Source organism: Astatotilapia calliptera, chromosome 6, assembly GCF_900246225.1.
Source record: "Astatotilapia calliptera chromosome 6, fAstCal1.2, whole genome shotgun sequence".
Classification (NCBI taxonomy): domain Eukaryota; kingdom Metazoa; phylum Chordata; class Actinopteri; order Cichliformes; family Cichlidae; genus Astatotilapia; species Astatotilapia calliptera.
In genome coordinates, this window is record NC_039307.1 from 24,311,379 (window position 1) to 24,334,433 (window position 23,055).

The window sequence follows — 23,055 nt, forward strand, 5'->3', positions numbered from 1 at the left end:
GTGGGGATTTCAGTTAGCACACAAGGCCATGCTAGAGGATGCAAAGTGAAATGGGCTTGAAAATCAAATGTATTCCCTTTATTCTATTTATTCCCTTTAAGCTCGTATTTCACAGTTGCAAAGTGACACCATGAGAAAGGGGACCAACAGCACACACGTCACAATAAAACTGTGTAACACAGAAAAGAAATTTAAGGACCCAATTACCAGTGCCATAATATAGCATACACACGGCCTCTCTTCTCACATCAGGCCAACAATTAATTAAAATAAAAATGTGCAATCACTCAGTGCCTTTAATGTGAAGGGTTTCCATGCAGGGAGGGCACATGTGTGTAAAACAACACAAAAATTGAAAAGAAAAGGGAAAAAAAAGGTCGTCCTTAGCAGGACGGGCGAAAATGGAGTCACAATGGATAGTAGAGCTTACCAGCAGTGGCAGGGTTGATGCAGTCAAAAAGGGTCCCTTTCCTTTAATTATTTACTTCCCTATCCGACATTGTCCTGCAAGAGGTAAAAATACATTCATTTGCGGGACCCTTTTCTGTGAACCAAGCAACCAGGAGCCCGTCCACTCGAGCATCGTCAGCATTGTGGAGAGCGTGGCAAATCGATTGGCTGTGGCTCTCACTGTGTGTGTGTGTGTGACCATGTGTGTCTTTGCACGTTCCTATCTCTGTTTGTGCGTGTGGAAAAACAGAAAATATATTCCGTTTTCCACGTCCTGCAATCAAAAAGATTTTATACATCCCTTGTTCTTTTTTTTAATCCTTTGAATATGCAGTTGGCGTTTAACTAATGGCTGAAATACGGCCGTCGTGATTCAGTGTCTGCGTCTCTAAAACGCATGTGTGGATGTTTGTCTGTGAGAGACCACAGTGTTTCTGCGTACAGCAAAAAAATAAATAAAAAATGCTGTAATCAGTGATCAGTGTAATCGGGAAAAAGGCCACAGTTTGTGCAAGGGTGCCAACCAACACTGAGATGTGACGAGGGGCCACACAGATTTGCTCTGTTAAGCCTGAGGTTAAGAATGCTGTTGATGATGCTCAGGTAGGCAGGTCCTTTGCAACATGTCTCCATCTGTATTACAACACCTTCTCACTGCTAATAAGCTCTAAATTAACCATGGCTATCTAGTCATACATGCAGTAAGTAGACTGCAAAATTAGCTACACCAAATCTCTTTAAAGCTATAGCAGTTAAATGAAAAATATTGACAATTACCACTAGAATCTTATCCATTTTACTGAAATCCTCAAATAAATTAAACTGTTACTTTGGGTCATTTGTAACCATTTACAAAATTACAAGAACTGTAGAGGAGAAAAAGAGCCAAGTTCATCTTCATTATTATTTAACCCTTTTGTTTGCAGTGCCTCCTTGCCCTAAATACTCAACATAAGTCAGCTGAATCCACACACAGTGGACATAATGCCCTCATCCCTTCATTTATCAGATTTAGACTTTCTGCCCCATTTCCCACTCCCCTCCGTCCCTCCACCTCCATCACTCCTCTTCACTGTGCTCTATTTTTCCTCCCCCAAAACCAACTCCTCAGTTCCCTCCTTCCTCCATCTCCACCTCCCTGTTGGCCAGTAATGCGGCTTGCAAACCAATTTGACAGTCTCATCTTCGCCCAAAAGACGGGGGAGGCCTCCAGAGAGCCCATTTTTGACTGTGCAGAGGAGGCAGAGTGAGAGTGTGCCTGTCCCAATCGGCGTTAATCATCTTTAGGTTCATCTGATGGCCCTTGCCCTTGCTTTTGTGTCAGCGCTTATGTGTGTATATACACGTGTGTATGTTTGTCTAAATGACTCATAATGTGTAAATGAGATAGAAGGCTGAGTGGCACCAGTGGTTCTTTGTCTTTCCTGTCATTTGGGGTACATTATGAGGTTTTGGGTGTAAGTGGGAGGACAAGAGTTTTAGTAACATTTATCACTCTCTGTCACTGTTATAGCTCCAGCCTCTCGAACGGCGCAAGCTGCACACAATGATTTTGAGTACTCCTGAAGAAATGAGTGAGTGGAAATTAAATATGCATTTGATACCAGATAAAAACAACAATTTATTGTACATGTTCATGTTTCAGCTTGAAATCGCTTGCAGTTTTAGAACTCGTTCTGATGATGACAGTCAGCTTGCATGGGCGTCTCTGTGTTATTCATCTAAGAATAAAATAATTTCCCTTTATTCTCCTCAAAATGAATCACAATTAAGCTGTCAGTATAAACCAAGGGGATGTAATGCTTGAAGCTTTTTATTCAGCAGATAGTTTAATGTAAGTGGCTTTTGCTAACATATTCTCTCTATTAGCAGCATGCCCTTTGTTTAAAAGGAGACAAACAGAGAGCTGATTGTGGAGTGGAGGAGCCAGGCCCACATGCTGTGAGGGGACCAAGGGAAAAGGAGGGAGACAGAGAGAGGAAGAAGAGGGGAGGAAAGAAACTCTCCAACATAATTAACCTTCACTCTCTCCATTTGCAGTGGCCCATGCAGGGACCATGTGCTGCGCATGGTTGCACCATGGGAATGCGAACGAGGGAGATCACCTGCTTGCTGCAGCGACAAAGAAGGAGCAGGTTAAAATGTTTCAGGTGAAGGTTTAAAATAAAACTAGCGTGGGCTGATTTTTATTTAAAAAAAGAAAAAAGAAAGGTACGGCAATCTTGTCACCAGATAAAAATGATGATTAAAAAGGCTAATAATGGTGATGATTACTGGTACCTGCCTTTCGAGCAGTTAATTATGCAGCTTCTTCAACACTTGTGCCGACGCTGCTCACTCCCCACAATAAATATGCAATCATTTACCCCCGTGCAGCAGGCAGCCAGGAGGCTGAGGGAAAACACCCCGCTTTAAAATCACTCTCGCACACGCATATGCACACACGCACTGCATATTGCTCTGTTTAACACTTAAAAACACACACATTACATGCTTGCTCAAGGGCACTTTAAATGATCCTGTTCAATATGTATGTACAGCATCCACGAGCAGGGATGTTTTCATGTGGATTTGTATGTCTCGCTGTTTATTCCACATTGCCTGAACACCAGTGATATGTTTTTATGTGGTGGTGCATTCGCATTGAATCCTGCTCTGAGTGTCATCGACTCTGCAGATCAAATGACCTCACCTCTGTTTTCTTCTTTACTTTGATGCACAAGCTTTTGATACTGGTGTCTGATGCTGCGTTTACGCGCATGTGGCTTTTCACTCGGTGAGTGGACTTATCAGAGATGCAGAGGACTTTCCTGTTGCTGTATCATGTCGTAATCTCTGCTGTAAAGCAATAAATAAATAACCACTGCTTATTTTTCGCAGTGGGTTAAGTATTGTTTTAGCAAGTCTAACGCGAGCCACCCGAAAGAGCTGCTTATTAATTGTTATTACCGATTGTGTCTGCATAAAAAAAATAAAAAAATCTAATTAGGAGAACGAATGTAGTTTGACTTATTAAATTTACTAGTAATAAATGTTTGAGATATTATTTTGAGCAAATACATTTGTATGTGCAGTTTCTTAATCTTATCAGAGCAAATGCTCTGATGAAAACAGCTAAATTATATTCCCGTTTTATTGCTACCATTAAACTCAAACATACATTATGTCATTAAAGGATTACCCAGGGACAGATCTGATGAGAGCACGGCTTGTGTATTGACTCGTCTCAAAGCTCAAGGATTTCTCGAGCTATGCGGTGCTCTTCTGTCTGTTGTTTTATTCCCTGTTTGAACCTGCGGCAAAGTAATTCGCCCCACATGCTATCAGGAAAAATATGGAAATAATAGTGTATTACACATCTACAGCTGTACTGTGCACCCTTGGCTTAGATGCACTATTTTTACTTAGTCCTTGCTGCAAATGATCTCTGTCGTATATATGTATGTGTTGGAATGACATTTACTGTATATGTTGGTGTCAAACTGTTTCACACACACATGCACACATTCATTCTGACACAGGAAGAGGGAAGAGTTCACATATAGATGCTATCTTTTCTTTGTGAAGTCATCTTTGAGCTTGTTATAGCACCAAATTCAACCCAGGTTTTTGTATCAAACTGTGTATTTGTGAAAAGACACCTTCCCCACACAAGCGTTCCTCCTGTTTTTTTCATTATTCTCCTCACTGTTGTCACCTCATTTACTTCACAGAAGTCTGTCGTCTGCTGTCAAAACTATTACGTGGTTGTGTCAACAAATTCCAGTATGAAGGGATTCAATTACATAATTGACCAAAAAACAACTAAACAAAAACCAAAAAAAAAAAAATCTGGGCAATATCTGCAGGTTATCAGTGGCACGGTTTCTTTTTTGCTTACTTCTGTGACATCTGTTTAAAATCAGAGCACTTTCTTGTGTTAGATTCCACTAATAAAAGGTCTGTGAAGTTTTATTTCAGCTTTTGAAAGTTCAGATAAATTACTTGGTTGTTTTTGTCATACACTTTGCATCATTAAGTGGTTAAATACTTAGATGTAATATGTATCAGAGCAAATACTTTTCTTTTTATCTATTTGTATATTCCCTTATGTGTGCAAGAGAGTGTGAACGTGTGAAAGTGCAAATGCTGCACAGCAGAACAGCCCTGCCTTGGGCAGGAGAAGGGAGCTAACGCACTCACTGGTGGCAGTGCACCACACCGAGGCAACGCATGTTACGATAACACGTTCTGTCATCTCGTTGCTGTCTGCACAGCTGCATCAGGTAAGCAGCAGGTTTGCACCTTTGCGGACGCTAACTTGCCTCTTGTTCTCCTGCCTCTGTTCTCCTCTCACACCTATTCTAATAGAGTCCCAGGATCTCTTGCCTTATTTACATGCTGCTAATTAACAAAAAGTGCTCAGAACAGATGCCACAGAAACAGCTTAGGGTAGAAAAGGAGGGGAGAGTTTGGTGGAGCGACAGAGCGAGTGATGAAGGGATTGTGTGAGAGAGACAAAACTGTGAGGAAAATCTAAAAGTCCCTCTGGAAAGAATGAATTTTACAATTGCAGTCAGCTTTACTTGTTGCGGATACTGGATAATAACGTTTTCCATCACTATCTCCATTGCAGAACAGAACGAGTAACCCTGGTATATATAGCAGATGGGTTTTTATCAAAGATACAGTATATGAAAGCATGCAACTGGTTAAGACTGAAAATGCTGGAGTTTTTTTAGAGTTGGAATTATATTTTAAGGGTCATTTTATACTTTATTTTGAATGAGTGCATAACTTGCCCAAGTGAATATAGTTGATTAGTTCACTGGCCAATTTTCAGTCACCAGAAATATGAATTCATGGACCGCTGATATTTATGTATAATGAAAATGATTTCAACCTGTATATAAAAGCCACTCGTTAAATTTAAAATTGAAAAGTTGTGGCAAAAAAGATTTCTATGTCTTTTCCTGGGAGCCATTCCTTAACCAGGACACTAGTGACGTTATGTACCTCCACCTGTCAGTGTTTCTACTGCATACATGCACAGTTCATGTGTGCCACTGATATGTGCTAACAAGCCCATGTGAGTAAAGCTAGCCTCACCTTTTAATGCGCTAATAAATGCAGTGGTTTGACAAACCGCTGTCTGTTAATGTATGCACCTTCATCTCCCGGTGACAAGGTGAGGTAGTGAGGGCAGGTAAACAACACACTGAAGCTGGAAGCTTGATAGGTAGTGTGTGTTTAAATGTCTGTGTATGTGTTCCTGCTTTTCTAAACTTTGACTTGACACTGAGCAGATGTTCACGAATCCATTTTAGTTTCAAGTTAGCGAACAGATGTTAAGTGGAGGCCAACGAGGATAATGTCATATAGTACTGAAATACTGCATCTTCACTCTCATTTCATGTTAACACGAAATGAAAATAAATATCTCTCACAACAACTGAACTACATTTTAAAACAATGTCTTTTTAATTAATACGGTTTGATCCTTATAAAACAAAACCTTAGACCTACTGTAGGTAATTATTAGATGATAAGAATCCAACCTACCTGTGATTGCCAATGTTAAAAAATATATAGTAACTTTTCAAAGTTGTGCCACTAACCTGTCTCTGCTCCGCCGGGAAGGGAAAGCAGCATTGCAGCCAGCCACAGTGCACACATGCATCTCTTTGAGGTGCACGTTCTTGTAGTGCAGTTTCATGCTATAGGAGCTCTTGAAGCTCTTCTTACAGACATAGCAGATCTTGGGGTCAGGACTTGAACATGGATCTTCCTCTGGTGATCGAGAAGAAAGGAATTTGGGTGGGCTGGAACCATAGCCCATCGAAGTGATGAAGCTCTCGTGAAGCGCAGCCATGCTTGCAGCAGTGGCAGCAGCCGCTGCCATGCCCCCATTATAGAAGCCATACTGGCCCATGCAGAACATGTCATAAGTTGGATCGTTGAGTTCTTCTTTGATCTTGATGGGAGGGTGATGAGGGGAGGGTGAGGAGTTGCCCTTTCCTTCCATTTCCTTTCTCAAATGAGCTTCCTCGCTACCCTCATCATCTTGTTCCTTTTCCAGTCTCCTTCCAACCCTGCTGTGCTTTTGCTGATCCTCCACATCCATCAGCTCATCACGGTAAAACATCTTTGAATCCGAGTTTTCAGACTCATTCTCAAAGTCTCTCTCGTGGTCCTGATCCTCAGAGGTAAAGCTGTCCATGCAGCGTAGATCAGCAGCTCCACCTCTGCTGTCACTACCATTTCCTTCGTGGCATTCATCTTCGCTTTGTCTCATCATTCCTCTCAGAGCTAAACCAGGGCTCATCTCATCCTGGGAAGGGGATTGCTGCCCGCTTCCACCACTGTGGTTCCCATTTCCACTAGCGCTGTTGTTGTTGCTATTACAATTTCCGTTAATTTTGACATTGTTGTGAAGAAGAGATGACTGGTGATGGTGGTGATTATGGTGCATGTTATCATCGTCATCATCGTCTTTGTCGTCATATTCATCAGCCACATCAATGACTTCTTTCTCAATCTTTACTGGCATGCTTGATTTACGAGGTTTCTTTTTGGGCGTGGGGTCACTGCTGCCATTGGTGAGGTCGTGATTGGCACTAGGTGTTGGTAAACGGTGGGACATGGGTCCTGCATCTGACACATGAACATTATTATGAGAGGCCACAGCTGCAGCAGCCAGGATCTGCTGTTGCTGGTCCATCAGAGTAGTGCTGTTGGTAGTGGTGGGCATGATGGGGCTGGTGGGCAGTGACACTGGAGGACTAACAAGGTCTGCAGGGGACAGTAGTGTTCGGTAGAATGGGGGCACTGGTTGAACTGGCTGCACTGATTTCAAGGAGGGGAACACCAGTGGACTTTGCAGAGGCGACTGAAGCATAGGGTCTACAGGTGGAGTGGTGAAGCCCAGTGGTGGCCTTCCAGGGCTAGTGAGTGTGAAACCACCGTTCTTGGTGCTCGAGATGACAGGTGTGCCAGTGGTAGAATTGGCACGGATGAGGTCCTTGTCACGGTTATTGCGCAGCATGGGCATGTGCAACCGTGGATTGGGATTTGCACTGTGACGATTGCGGCTGCGTAGTGAGCTGAACACCATATTGCAGCCCTCGATGGTGCAACGGTGTTTAATCTTCAAGTGTACAGCATTATAATGTATCTTAAGTGTGCCTTTATCATAAAAGGTTTTTCCACAAGAGTTGCAGACAACGCGACCCTTGCGTGAGGTGGCTCCCATGCGGCGCATGCGATGCATCTTGGAGGAAAAGGAAGGATGGGTGATTGTTTTTGACTGCTCGTCCTTTATGAAATGGTGGTGGACCGGGTGGTCACTCAAGCTGTTAGGTTGCTGAGGTTGATTTTTGGACTGCTGTTGGCCCTGTGGCTGTTGCTGCTGAAGCTGTGTCTGCTGTTGCTGCTGTTGAGCCTGCTGGGTGGAAGGGGTTGGTGAGATGGGAGATGCCCGGTTGTTGGGCTCTGTCTTGGGTTCGGCGTTGTTGTTAATGGCTCCCAGCGCTCCACGACTAGGACTTGGACCTGTGCGGAATGGTGATAGGGACACTTCTGACTCGCTGGTTTCCACTTGTTCTCCTTGGTTTGGCAGACTGGGCTCCCGGAGCCGCAGACCAGATTGCTCCATTGGGAGGCCATTGGGGGGCAAGCCAAGCATGGGGGCAGAGACTGGGTTGATGTACTGGAAGGGCAACAGGAAGGCTAAGCTGTTGGGGATATTTTCAAAATGGTGGATGCTGGATGGGCTACTATTTTCCAGATGTGTAAGGAGCCCCGGGCTACGGGTCCTGTTGTTACTTTCAATGAATGTCCTTATCCCGGAGTCTGTCTTGGAAGAAGGAACTGTAACTGCCTGACCTTCCTTCTCCTGAATGGCCATCAGCTCCACAATGGACTTGGTCTCACCAAAGCGCAGGAACTGCTGGAGGGTGATGATCTCTTCTTCTCTGGACATGATGGTCCAGCGGTCTAGCACCTTGCCTGCAGCATCCTAGATACCCCAGAAGAGACAAGAGAGAAGACAAAAATACTTTATTGATCGTGAATAATCAGTGTGGTCAAAGGAGAAGACAGAGCAAGGGTTAGTTTGTGAGAGCGAGCATTTCTGCTCATGAAATTCAGAGGCCCCTGGAGCGACAAGTAACTAACAGAGCTTTGTTGAAAATCTCCCTCCTCCACTGTCCCTCTTTTCCATATACTCTTCACATATTCATTTTTAAGAAGAAATCTTTCCTGAAAATCTGCCCATTAATCACACTGTGATGAGAGTAACAAGTTCATTAACGTTTTAAGCAAACAAATCAAAAGCACTGAGGTGGGTCTTTTTAGCAAGTCTCTGTGACTCAAAGCATTGGAGGCATATTAATCTGAGAGAAAGAACTGAACTCTTGCAGGGACTCCCTCTGTACACAAACTACACCTAGGGATGTTTACAAAACTGTGGGAGCCAGAAAGAAAAAAAAAGAAAAGAAGAAATAATAGAATAATTAATGCAACTCACTACCATACTGTAGTTCACATGCAATTTTCTTAGTGCTTTCTCTATCTCCAAGGCAATGAAATGCTTGAGGGAAGACACTATGCATTTAAGGAATGGGTTTGGATGCTCAAATAAAAGAGGTAAAAACTCGTGTTTCTTCAAGGTGCTTGATGATGCCTTGATAGCAGCATTGAGATCATGTTCCTATCATTGGGCAGTGTAGTTATTTATCATGTGTTTATACCAGACGTTTTAAATGTTGTGCAACCTACGGAACTATAAATGGAAATCTGATCAATATTTCAATGAGATTGGAGGAATACACAGCTTCTTTTACTTAAAATACTGAAGGTGAAATCCTGTGTAATAAATATCCATGTTGTTGTCATTCTTTAACCAATTATTCATTTGACAATATCTCCCAATGAAAATAGCAAAAGTGTAAAATAACAATATTTAACAATAGATAAATTATTACATCCCATGTCATTTCCAGTTCTTGTGTTTTTAGAGGTCTGGGAATGATGAGAAACATGTTTCCATCCTAGGATACCAGAACCGCTCCAGTGGGAAATGGGCTTTACTCCAACTAGAGCACTTTGCTTGGCTAGTGTCTTTTGAAGATGTGCTATTAATGGCTGAACATTAATAAGAAACTCAGACTCGTTGCAAGTGTGCACACTGTCACATGTCAAAAGACGGTGAAGGACTTTGGAAGAAGAATCTTGTCAAATCTTGAAAATGAAAGTACGACCCTGTACTTTTGTCCTCTTCTGTGAACCGTTATGTCTTTCTGGTTTGAAGCACTAATGACAGCGTTCGTCACTTATGCCTCCTCTGCTGTTGTTCTAAAATGTGATATTTGTGTGAACAAGATGGAAATAGTCAGGTTGAAAGAAAGAGAAAGTGTAAATACTGCAGTTCACACACTGGTTCCTGAGGGACCAGGCGCAAGTGACATCAAGGGAGCAACACAAGTGATGACAATTAGTCACACTGAAATGGTAACATTTCTTTAGAGCTCCTAGCTGCTGGCATCTATAAAAGATAAATGGCAACTCTAGTGAGTAAAAAGCTGTAAAAACCAACATCACAAAGCACAAAGGGCCTGTAAGGAGAAAACAGAAGATAAATGTTTAAAGAGAGACAGCTAAAGAGAGAGAGAAAGAGCACGGGAGAGACACAGAGGAAGAAGAGCAAAAGCGCAGAGAAAATAAAAGTGTGAGTGGTTTCATATCATGCCCTCAGATATACTGTAGAAATAGATTCTTCTGAGACGAAACATCAATAGTCACTGGGGTATTTGTTGTTAAATATACATTAAAAAACACTTTACACTTTCATTCTGTGTGCGCTCTGGAGTTTTAGCCTGGAGGTATGACTTTAAATTCTAGCCTGGACACTATTATTTCGTACTGCATGGCCATCTGGGCATTAGTACTTCCATCTGATTTAATTGAAACAAAAAATGAAAGCAAATTAGAAAGTGAATCTTTAAATAGTTACACAACCAGGATGTTTCTTAAGTAATTGTAGTTCTAAGAAGTGCTGTGGTGTATTCATATTTCCTAGTGGCAAAAACTATATATGTTAATCTTTGTTATATGTTGAAACACATCAAGGTAACCTACAGTTACACCTCTGATTGCAGGCAGGAAATATTTTAAATGCCGTTTTAATGTTGGCTTAGTTTGAATGTTGCCTGTTTTGTGAGCAGTAAACAGCAAAAGAATATTTGCATTTTATGGATTACAGCAAGGCAATGTTTAATTAAATTAAATGAAAATGAAAATATCAGTTTCCTATTTTCTCCACTTTGATGTTCAATTCATGATTAAAATAAGATTCATGAGAATGATAAGTTAATAACAAGGAGGTAATTCTAATGGAAGTCTGATTAATAAATGCCAGGAAACAGTCTGAAGCTGTTAGCAATATCATTAAATAAAGCTGCTAAAATTTACAGGTTCATAAGCCTCAGTGGGTTACGATTTTCTGACCATCTCAATCATTGATTGAGTAAAACAGAACTTAGACATGGATTTAAGTCTCTGCTAGTCCAACCATGTGCATTCACTTCCCCACAAACAAAAGCCAAACACAATGACACAGGCCAAACTGCAACCCATTAGGGCCAGCCAGCTGTCAGAACAGGTCAGCAGTTCTGCTATGCACTGGACCCTGTCTGAGTGGAGGCTATCCAGGCCTTCCTCGTTCACTGGTCAATTGACTTTTGGAGGCCAGTCAACATGCGTTTGGGCTGGGTCAGCCTTGGTGCAGCGTCAACACAAATCCACAACTGGGATAAATCTGATGAGAAAAAGATGCACGAGGACACACTTGACTGAAGTTCACTTCATGTACGTGCAGCTATGTATCTTTAAGCCAAAAAAAAAAACATTCAACAAACGTTTTGTGTGTGTGTGTTTTAAAAAGCCACTGCAGATTGTAACTGATGAAAAAACATATTTTGCAAATATCACAGCAAAAAAAAATCCATTTGAACCAAAAATTTAACAATGACAATCAATGATTTTAATAAAAACAGATTTCCTATATTAAAACGAGCATCTAATGTGTGTGGACGCACGTTTGCAGACAACCACAGTCCCCTGTATTCCTCACTGCCGTAAGTGTCACAACTCCACTCCCCTGCATTAGCCCTCTGATGCTGTGAGAGAAACAAATATGCCATTAGAAGCACTTTTACAAGTAGGCACTCATCTTCCAATTAGCTTAATGTGGCCCTCTTCCCCCTATATTTTCCAGTCGTGCCCCACCTCTTCTTGTACACTCCCTCCAGTAAAATCTCATTAATCCACCCCTCCCCCATCTCCCCTAGTGCTATGACATATTAGTCTGTCATTATCCATCCCAGAGTCCTTTAAACAATGCAGCTAAACCTCTGTTTGCCAGGTTAATGACTATTAGCCAATAATTACAGCAGAGAGACGATGGGGTACCCACTTTATCTGGTGGACAGCTTCTGCTGTTAGTTTATTTTATCTGCCTCCCTCCACGTCTCTCAGAATTAATCTGGCAACTGCTGTATTTATTCATCTCTGCACTGCCGCAACGCATTCTTAATTCACCGCCGCCTCTATTACCGTGGTGGTGCTGGATGTTGTGTAGTGGGTGTGTAGTTGGGCATCTACCTTGCAGATTGCTGACAATGAGGATGAGCAAATGATGGCCTTGTCATGGGCCAGTACCAGTGTCAGTTAAAACAAATCAGGCAATTATGCAATTAGAAGTTTATGTGCTGGGCTGTATTAAAAGCTGGGGTGAGCAGCATTGTTATAGTGGATGGTGTGCATTAGGGATTAACAGCTTAACATGTATATGCTTTTCACTAATCATCACCTATCATACTCACTGACCGAGTCTCTTCAGAAAGCAGTAGAGCGAGAGAGAAAGAGAGAGAGCCAGGCTTTGGGGGAAAAGGGGGAATGTTACAAATACACAGTGTTACACTTATACTTTTGTATACAGTAGAGACGAAGAAGGGATTCAGGTCGACTGCTTGATTGGTTTACTGACATATTATTACTGCTGATGTCCTGCAGTGTTACTGTAATGAGGAAAAAAATTCATTCTTTTTGACAGTCAGAAGAAAATACCCTTTTTGTACTATCTGTGAAGAGGGTGTAGATAAAACTCCAAGCATTTTTTCAGTTTTGGGAAACTTAATGGAGACAGCTTGGTCTAACACACTTGATGTTTAGTCGACATTTAATGACTGTTTAGTGTAATCGCTACCTTAATTTGGCTGAAAAGGCATTGTATAATTTGTTAACAGCGTGCAGATCACGGTGCAAAAAATATCCTGTTTGGGAATTATTGAATTTATTGCTCTAGAGATGAGGCTGGATTCATAATATTACTAGTTCTTGGGCAGAGTGGATACACAGTGTAGCGGTTTACGCATTTCCCAAGCAAGCAAAAGCTCCCTGGTTTGATCCCGGGAGGAGACATAAATCCATTTACTGCTGCATCAGGAAAGGTGCAAATCAGCAGCGACCCACTGTGGCGATCCCTACTGAGTAAAGGAGCTGCAGAAAGTAAGCTACTAGTTTTTGGGCAGGGATCACCACTTAATATCACATAAAGAGGGGCAGGAGCTCATTGGTCAACTCGACAGACCGTTATTCTGATCTAAAAAGGTTAAAATGATTTCATGTGCTGCAAATAATTGATAATTATATTTAGTATCCATAGGCTAATAAGCAGATAGAATATAATGGAGTTAATCTAGAGATAATGTGATGATTTTTCTGTCCCTGTTTGCAACTGATTCATCAAAGATCAGATAATTGGGTTAACTAAAGCACTATAGTGTGTACTAACTTAAATGGGAGGATGCCTACCCTCGTATAGCCCACTGTTTAATGTAGAGTCTGTGCATAAAGATGGCTACACTCGTTCACAAAAATATCTGTACTGATCATAAGAGCATTTGCTTGTATTAGTCAGGATCAATTTTCACAATGGCAAACCAAACCATGGGAACCACATTGATTCACCAATCACCTTACAGTGAATGCAATCTCCATTTAACCTCGGGGGAATCCCCATTGATCTCCAGTCCTGCTTTCAGATTCAGTTCTTTAAAAAAAAACAAAAAAAACAACAACCCTGCTCTATTCCTGTGTCCGCCACTTCAATGGAGGTTAAGCAGAAGTTCCTTGTGATCTGAGAAGGTCTTGAACCTTCATGCTTCCTTTTCCATATTCTCTTTCTCTCCCCACCCTGTATTGGGCTGTATGAATAATGCAGCATATCTAGTGGCAAGCAGTGCCATGGGTGATGGGTTCACGCAAAGCCCACTGCCTGGAGCCATCACATCAGAGGGCAAGAGCTCCCAAGACACAGGACGCTTCCCCATTGGCTTCCCAATGGTAGGTCAGAGGTCATGTGTGAACAACCAGCTCTACTTCTTCCCCTGTGATGAACCACAGGGAAATCAGTAACAGTAGCTATGTCCAGACGTGGGTGGAGGACATTTCAAAGAATCGTAGAGGTGGAAATTTGAACTCTGTGATCTTGGTAATTTCCTCATTTATGATCTGCAGATCAGAAGAATTTATTTTGACCACGTGTATGCGCCCTATATGCTTGATGTTTTCAATGCTGCAGAAGCTTGAGTTGCATCTTATATGGTGAAAGTTAGTGAATGCACTACTATATATTTATTAATATAAGTAGACACACAGCAGTATTCTGGTGGAGCAATCAGAAATCAGTGCATGCTTATTGCAGGGACAGGCATTTCACAAAGAAGAGTAAGATATGTATGTAATGTGTATGACAGCTTATAGTACTTTAGACTGCAAAATGTAAACAGCATCCATTCATGTGACTGGAATTTCACAAACAGCTTTACTGGGATACTTTAGAAATGGCTAAATAAAAATAATTTTCACAAGTACCAGCTTAGTTTGGAATAAAATACTGGATCCAAAGATCTGATTGAAAGAATGTTAGATTTTACTAGGCTTGAACTTACATTACTGATTAGAATCTGGAACATATCTGTTCAAGTTTTATGCTTGCTTTATCATATAATTAACAACCGTGCAAAGGGCATTGCCTTGGTCAATATAATTCTCATCACTGGCCGAGAGCGCTGTTTGCCGGGCTCTGGTGTGAGTAAATATGAAGAGGCCACGGGGCTTATTTAGCTATACCAGACACACTGATCAAGCAGCAGGCCACAAGATACCCTTCTTTCACCTCTCAACCTGATTTAACTCAGGCTTTGGTTAAAAATTCATGACTGCGTGTTGGTTGTTGCTAAGGGCACACTAATCGACTGGAGTAAGATTTATAGTGTTGCGGATGACGAGGATGGAGGGGAGGGGAACGTGGGGGGGGGGTTATTATAGAATACTTTACCACAGACAGTGAGTCACAACCTGGCACATACAATGTTCCAGGTGGCTTTCAGTAAACAGTTTCCATTTCGCTCTCCGCCGACTTGTCTTTTTTCATTATCTGTTTTTGAAAACAAATCCGTCATTTTAGGTCTCCTAACCTCTGACTCATCTAACTCTCCTGACATCCACCACCACCATTGTGCTTGTTAAAAGCCGGCACTCAGTGTCTTTAAAAAAATGGAAAGGACAGTCCTTTGGCCACAGCCCAGCAGAGGTGCAGATGGGGCAGCACATGGAAGCCATTTCAGGCCCCGGTGCACTGCAGAGCAATGTCGGCTGTTCTCTAAGTTCAGAACCTCTGAAGAACCGCCTCGCAGCACTTACATGTGAGCAGCATTTGGGACTGGGCTGATGTATTGATTCCCTGTCTCTTTGCACAAAGTGCACAATAACACACGCAAAAAACACTGGCTTACTTCACCCAGCTGTGCTAAGGAACCGTAGCTGTGGTCAATGCGTAAAACTCAGCAGACCCAGCACTGAGCTAGAGGGGACGCCTCAGAGAAGAAGGGTGGAGTGATAGAGGCAGCGAGGGGATGCCTGATGGTTCACATTAATTGAGGATGATTCGTGTGATCTCCTGGGTCGGGCTACAGCAGCCAGGTCTGTCGTGGGCCTGGGAGACAGATGTGGGGGCCTCTGCGCTCCCTCCAGGGCCAATGGAGAGCAGTGAGGCGGCTGAGAAATGCTCTGTCTGTCCAGTGTGTGTGTATTGGTCGAAATGCTTTCATTTCAGTCTTATATCACATCTCCTTTGTCTTGATTACTATTTTGGCAGGAAGCAGGCATATAGAAGGTGTATTAACATATGCTCACAATTTGCTCTTTGGCTACATGCTTATATTATTGCACTGTGTCTTGATGTATAAATCTTTTCTTTTCTTCTTTTGTGTAACACACGTTATCACATTCTATCGCTACTGTAGGTTAGTAAACACACTTAAACTCAAGTAAAGCTTAAACCTAAAGGGTCTGCAGCTAATACAATCAATATATGATAACTTGTCCACATAGGTATATGACCTACGTCCCAAAATGTCAGCAAAAGTCTCAACAACATAATCAACACATCACTTCCACGTTAGCGTGTAAAAGGAAGCAGAGAACAGATAATGGATTGCAGGTAAACTTCCCAAGTCATTTTGTTTTGGTCTAGCTGGAAACAGATAGAGGTGTCTGTAACATGCAGACACACTGCATTAGAAGAGCTTTTCAGCTTTCTCCTGTGCTTCTGCTGTGGAGCATGCAGGAGGAAAGAGAATAAGCTAATGGACTCTTTATTTAATGTGATCAGAGCCATTATTGACATGCTGCCAGGAAGATGCAAGACCATTAACTCGAGCCTATCTCTCTCCGGTACCTTCCCCTCCACCCCACTCCTTTCCCTGACAGTATTTCACTGCCAGACTGAATCACATATGGAGCAAGGGCCACTAGGGGGTCTGAGTGCCCCAAAGGAATCTGTGTCTGTCATATTAACTAAGAATCTATGATACAGGCTGTTTGGAACTGGCAACAAAATGTTGCTCGGGACTCTGTAATTATAAATCACTTATAACGCCAGTATATTATGCTGGCCTTCAAAAAATAAAGGAGGAACACATATCAGTAACTGCTGGATAAGGGCTCTGATTTTTTCGGATTTTTCAGTGCGTTTTTATGTTTTGGTTGGCTTCGCAGCTGACCATGCAAATTCGAAATCCTGGGGTTTAAATCAACTGTTATTACTCTCTCCGATACTGTCACATTCTTTCTGTTTGTTTTTACTTTGAACTGTCTAATAAAGCAGACGGGCCAACAGTTAATCTTTGAAAGGACGGTTTATAAAAAATAAAGAAGAAGAAGAAGAAAGTGGAGGGCCTTCTGCAGGGTATTCCTGTATAAATCTGTATTTGAAGTCTTTTGCGGTGTCACAGTTTTTCAAGACTGAAAATATATTTTTCATTGTTTTTACGTGTGTATAGTTGAGGGGTGAGTGGGAGAACAGTGACTGCATCAACGCACAAATTAAAAATGAAAACCATTTAGAAATGTATTTTGTAAACTGAAGAAAAAAGGCTGAAAGTAGTTGTGGTATGCTGATTTGTTTGGTTGTCAGTTAAACTGAATAATCATGTGAGCGAAACAGACATTTTAAAACTGCGCTTTGTTATTAGAGTGAGATGACATGAGACGTCAAAGGCAAGTATCTGAGAGTGGAAAACACTAGTAGCACTTCCGTAATTATGACGGACGTCTGTAAGTATGTGTAGAATATTGTTTTTGCGAGTGAAATAGCGCCCCGACAAAGTAAAATGCTCCCCACTTGCAAACGGCGCGGTCTTCCTCTTTTAAACTCCCTCACTAGAATTGTTGCCTGGCATGTAACTTGGCTCATTCATCTTGGACGTGAATGGTGCCAGTGTGGCTGCAGTGTAATTTACACTACCCCAACCTATGTGCCAGAGCACATCTATCCCTGTGGCCCAGGGGCTCACAAAGCCATTGGCCCAGAGGAGGTTTTTTTGCGCGTGTGCATGATTGTGTATGTCTGCGTCTGCGATTATGTGGGTACAACAGGAAGTGGTGCTCAGGTCTCACGGGGAATGGTTCCAGGTCCCTGGGCCTGTCTACTGTCATAAGTTCCAGAATGGTGATTACTTACTGCAAAAATAAACACCATTACCATCTGCTGCTGCCTCTTTGTACTGTAACTTATACACCAAGAAAAGCTCTAGACCATCAAAACATACAAAATGGAGAACAATAACAGAAAAAGAGAATCAAATATGCGCTCTAAAATTTCAACGCACTTCTTTTCTTTTCTTTCTTTTTTTTTAAAAATTCTCCATACATGTTTGTGGATATATGCCGTGTCACACCTCAAGCGAATAACTTTCATTTCTAGTGCTCGGGATGAAGCTAAACAGTTAAAAGATGTGTCAGCTTACATATAGCAAAGTGCGAAAGTTTATCATGAAGCATGGAGAGAACGGGTGGATGATTGGGAGGGGGCATTCAGGACTCAAAGCCAGCAGATGTTTGATCCATCCACAGCACATCTGGTCCTCAACACACTCAATCCATTTCACTCAACTTCTCCTTTTTAGATTTTCATTGTTCCTCATGGTTCACTAAACTCTGCATTTCCCCTTGCGGCCCACAAATATTCATTCACCATCATTCATACTGACCACTTAGAGTAATTTAGATTTTCACATTATTTGTATTCTTAGGATTTGACCTTTTTTGCCTTCTAATCAAACATATTTTATACTTAGCTGCAAGTTTGGGCTCTTTTTAAAATGGTTTATACCCTAAACCCTGTACTCTAAACCCAGTGGCACTGTTCAGGGGAAATGGAAGCTGTCATTCTCAGGGGGGTCATACAGTGCTTAACGGAGTCGTTGTTTCTTTCATTGTTGAAAACAGAGACGGGTGTGTACCGCGTAAGTCTCTGAATTCTACAGTGCAACGTGATGAGAGGACTGTCAACTCCCCGTAACTCTCCATGCTACTTCCTTTAATAAATGTCAACTCTGTGACCCAGCAAATCCCTGGCAGGCCGGGTGGGCCAGACAATGTCTGCACGTGGCCCCGGTGACATGAGGGAAGTGGAGCAAACCACTGTTTTGTTTGTTCAGAGAGGGGATGTAGGACCACCTGGAGGCTCAGCTCCAGGATCGCCAGACCAAAAAATAATAATAATAATAATGATAACCTGTGAGCGTGTCTATCAAAAGTTGGGACAGATTGCACATTTGTTTTTGCACAAATATACAGCAGAAATTTGCATAGAAAACATTTAGAAATGGGATATGATAGCATATCAGAAAATTAAATAGTTATCTAAAATTTAAGTGCAAATTGAATGTGTTTGTGCTGTGTTGATAACGGCGTAAGCTTCTCTTGATTTAAGTGTAATCCAATCTTCCTGTGTTTGGGTCTGCCCTGGTCTGGTAGTGCTGTGCAGTGCAATGCTATTGATCTCTTTAGCCTTGCGGTCCACAGGGTTCCTGTCAGTAAACGCAATGAGCCAGAGCACCTTCCATTCCCCATCCCTCTCTCTTTCCCGTGTAGCACTACAAGCTAAACAGCCATCACTGAAACTCAATACAGACAGACCGTGCCCTAGTCGTCAGCTAGCAGCAGTGCCCTACAACATCCCGTGAGGCTTCGGCTAAGTCGATTTAGTGTCAGCCTAGCATCTCACCTCGTAGACCTGTGCCAACCTAATATGTCGCGCTAATATGTCTCTCCATATGAATTACAAGGCTGTGAGAGGAACCCAGATGCAATAAGTATGGATTAACTAATGTCCAGGTTCTGTCTGCGTCTTGTTGGGATGGAGCGGGGGGGGGGGGGGGGGGGAGCTGACGATAGTAATAGCATCTAACTGGGTGTCTGGCTGTGGCTTGGAGGTGAGATGGGGGCATGCAGGCTTCTGGGATTTCTAAGGAGCTCTGGGAAATAAACTTTCCTCCCTACACCAGAAGAAAGGGGGAAAGGGCGAGGGAGGCAACATCGAGAAAGTGATTAGTGTAGAATAAGAGAGATGGAAAGAGTGCGAGGGGCCGTTAATGCTTTTTTTCTGGCTATTGATCAACCTGGAGGGCTAGAGGTTTTTGGGTTAGAGGTCTTGGAGCGCTTACCTTGTCTGCTGTGTGTCTGCGTGTTAATGTGTGAACCCATTGATTTGTATTGTGCTCGCATAGTTGCCCTGTGTGTAGGCCAAAGCGGCTGACAGGGGAAGAGTGGGATGGGAGCAGAGCTTAGAAAGGCGAAGAAAACAAAAAGGTGGGCGAAGAGGTGAGTGTGTGGTCAAATGGGGGCGTAATTAGAAACCACGTTACCATTAAACTCTATATATTGATCAGAGATTATTCACATATTATCTTCCCCTCAGCCAATGTGCCTCAGTGTTTAATAATTTATGTTGCATATAAATCTGTACCTGTTTATACTGTATGTACCTATTTGGCTGAGTCCAAAACACCTTTCTGCATCCAATTTTCCCTCCTATATAGCAAACTAGTGATTATAAACACATGTTTGATTGTTAATAGTGCTGGGAATTGTCTGATCCTTATGCTGCTTTCAGAGAGAGACACAATTTCCTGTTTACGCAACATTGTGATTATTAAATAAAATGATTGGAACCTGGTTTTGGAATAAATGTGTTACACTCCATGATAAATGCTTGTTTTCTAGCCCCATATTTTGGCAGACTACAACGAAATAGAAACTGAGGCCTTCTTTTTTGTTTGTTTGTTCGGCTGAAATGGCTACAATATGACACTTTGAAAAAAACAAAAGAAAGTTGGGGGTTTTTCCTCTTTCTTTTTTTTTCCACTTCCACTTGCTTGCACAAAATGTGTCGCATCACTAGTTGTAAACACTCTCTTCTCACACATGCGGCAGACAAAAAGCATATGTTGTGTTTTCCTTGTAAGCAAACTCACATTATACACACATGCACTCACAGAGGCCATACTTGCCATTGGCAATCCCTGCAGGCAGATGTGGAGTGTGTGCCAGCGGCCTGCTGAGTGAATGGGCAAGTGTGCCTCAGTGCTGGGCACTATACGCTGGGCTGCTTTGATGTGTGTGTGTGTGTGTGTAAGGGGGAGGTCAGTGAAACAGCAGAGGGACTGTGTAATCCTCTGACATGCCTGTGGAAAAATACAAGGCTCCCTCTGACAGTGGCTGAACTAAAGGCTCAGAGGACCAGTTAGTGTGTCTACAAGTTCATGTGCATAGGATTCACTGCAGGCCGTTTCTGCGATACAGAAACACAAACACGCGGGTCATGCGCTAGCACACATCTACACACAATTAACATTCACCGTAGGGTTCAGACTCGGTCTTTGTAGTGAGGTTTCTGGCTTGGTGACACTAATTCTTTAAGGGCTATGTCACTTTTAAAGACTGTGGTGTAGCCATGTAAGGTGCAGTCTTTGACTAATATGGCGTTGTTGTAAGCCCTCATCCTCGTGCGGGAACACAGAGCGTTAAAGCGAAACAGCATGCTTTTGCCGCAGGAATGCAGGAGGACAGACGACATGTTTTGGCTCCGTCCTCTGTGCTTTACACAATTGGAGCTTACGTTTCCTTTAGTCTGAAGGGATGTTGAATTCTACATGGTGATGGGAAGCAGGTCTGTTCATCATTAGATTTTGGCAGAAACCGGCTGCCATATGCGAATAAGGTCGCACTACAAAACAATGTGTGTATGTGTCTGTGTACGCGTGTGTGTAAATGTCTTCATCATTGCAGCATGTAGCTGACAAAAAAAGGGGGGCAGATAAAAGGACATTAAGCTTATGAATTAGCCACAGGTCTAATGTGAGCTCTGTGAAACAATAAGCAACACAACAATAGTAGACGTTTCATCTTCTTATTGTCTAATCGCCCATCTGACTGCCTGTGCATTTCCCCTCTTAACCCTTGATATACTCGCTAATGGCCCTCACAATGGAATTATTTACTACCCAAGGCGGGTGGGGGGGCAAATGGGTCAAAGTGTGTTTGTGTGTGTGTGTGCAAGAGCGCACACTCGTGCCCCTTGTAGTCAAGAGTGAATGAAAGGGAATGATGGAATCATTGAAGCACGCAGGGACTGAGAGAAGAGGAGAAAGAAGAGGAGGACTGAAGGAGGAGTACTGAGTGCTGCCTGCTAAAGTGAAAAATCATGCCATGGTGCAGAGGGGCCTGTTTTTGTCCACAGGGAGAAGTGACTACATCTATGCTGGCACTCAAGTGCTCTTATATACCCTCCCTTTTACCCGGCCGCTCCACACACTCCCCCGCGCCTCTCTCGGTCCATACCGGCCACTCTTTTATTCCTTCCCCAGTTGTCCCCAGCTCCAGTCCAGGTACAAATGGCTATTTGCTGTACAACTCCCAAAACATGTTTGTGTCAGCTCATGCTTGTCCCTAACAGCATGTAAAACAAAAGAAGAAAATAGGCCCTTTCGTTATTCATAAATTGCTCCCTAGGACACAAAAGGACTCCTAAATGGAGATGTCAAAGTGCTATTAGAAACGTCTGCGCCGGAGGACGCCGCACTGCCGCTCTGTCAATAGGCTTTAATTCGCCAAGGAGCTGGGAACAGTCATTGTGTGAGCCTTTGTCTGTGTGTGTGTGTGTGTGTGTGTGAAGTGATTCCCCCAGCCATCAGATAATCTGCATCCTACTGAGTATCTCACCACCACAGGTCAATCCTCATTAAAACATGCAGGAATTACGTTAATTATATGTTTTCCGAGTGCGTTTAATTTGCAGATCTTATTTGAGTTAGTCATCAAAAACTGTTGTTAAATTGTTTGTACTGTAGCAATGGCCTTTGTAATGAGAGCGACTGACAGGGTGAAAATGATCAATTCACAGTTTCATATCCCTTTCATCCCTAATTGTGTCATGTTGAGACAAGCGCAGCTAAATCAAGAAGTGAGCACTCCAGAGATGAAGGCTGTCTGTGTAAAAAGAGAAAAAAAGGGGGATCAACAGTGCTGCTAACCGTCACCTGCTGGGGTTAACCCTGCGGTTGCCAACACTTTCAGAACATACATGAAACAATAGCAGACGAGCCTTTGATTCTCACACCTACACTTTACAGCAGCCTTTCTGTCAGCTGCGCAAAACTGTGCGCTCGCGTTTGTACAGGGCGCATGCATCGTAGACATATTTCCCCCTCTAATTAGCACAAGGGAGTCCTGGGGGCAATCAGACTGGAGGTTAATGAGAGGGGTGAGAGAGAGAGAGCGGAAGAGAGAAGGTAGGGGTGGCAAGTAACTCATGTCATGCTGCACGGGTGCTACAGTATAATTCAGCCTTCTTATCAAGCTGTCACCCTGAGGGGGCATCATCCTCTTGGCACCCGCACTGACGTTCAGGCCTGTGACATTTCACATGCCTGTGCACGGGAGCGACTGCGAGAGAGGTCGCGTGTCTGCGCCCAGGTGATGCTTCTGCCCATTTTTTTCTTTTTCTGGAAGGCCAAGATGTGACAGCATGTTTCCCAAAGCAAAACAGAGCTGCACGGTCGTCTTGGCATCTGTCTGTTCTCAATTGGTGTGTGTCGTTGTTAGTGAATGAAAATCACAATCTACCAGATGCTGTGGCTGAACATTTTCCAGGCAGACTTCGCTCTGGCTCGCACCATAAGGCAGTGTGACCAGGAAGACTGCTGCTCACAGAAAGAT

The 23,055-nt window shown here is 42.8% G+C and overlaps 1 protein-coding gene and 1 long non-coding RNA gene across 6 annotated transcripts in view; one reads left to right on the top strand and one right to left on the bottom strand.

Moving 5' to 3' along the window:
- LOC113024312 (uncharacterized) overlaps window positions 1–3,441 on the top strand; it is an 88,463-nt gene extending 85,022 nt beyond the window's left edge. Inside the window, exon 5 of the long non-coding RNA XR_003272647.1 lies at window positions 1,964–3,441. This is a non-coding gene — a long non-coding RNA (uncharacterized LOC113024312). The remainder of the gene's footprint in view (window positions 1–1,963) is intronic.
- Window positions 1–23,055, bottom strand: part of bnc2 (basonuclin zinc finger protein 2) — a 171,277-nt gene that overhangs the window by 6,054 nt on the left and 142,168 nt on the right. For 4 of the 5 annotated variants that reach the window (XM_026171259.1, XM_026171261.1, XM_026171258.1 and 1 more), the window contains one exon: window positions 6,048–8,446. In XM_026171259.1, the coding sequence (XP_026027044.1) occupies window positions 6,048–8,446 (2,399 nt within the window). Of the gene's footprint in view, window positions 1–430; window positions 505–6,047; window positions 8,447–23,055 lie in introns of all 5 variants that reach the window. The other variant, XM_026171263.1, reaches the window with a different exon arrangement.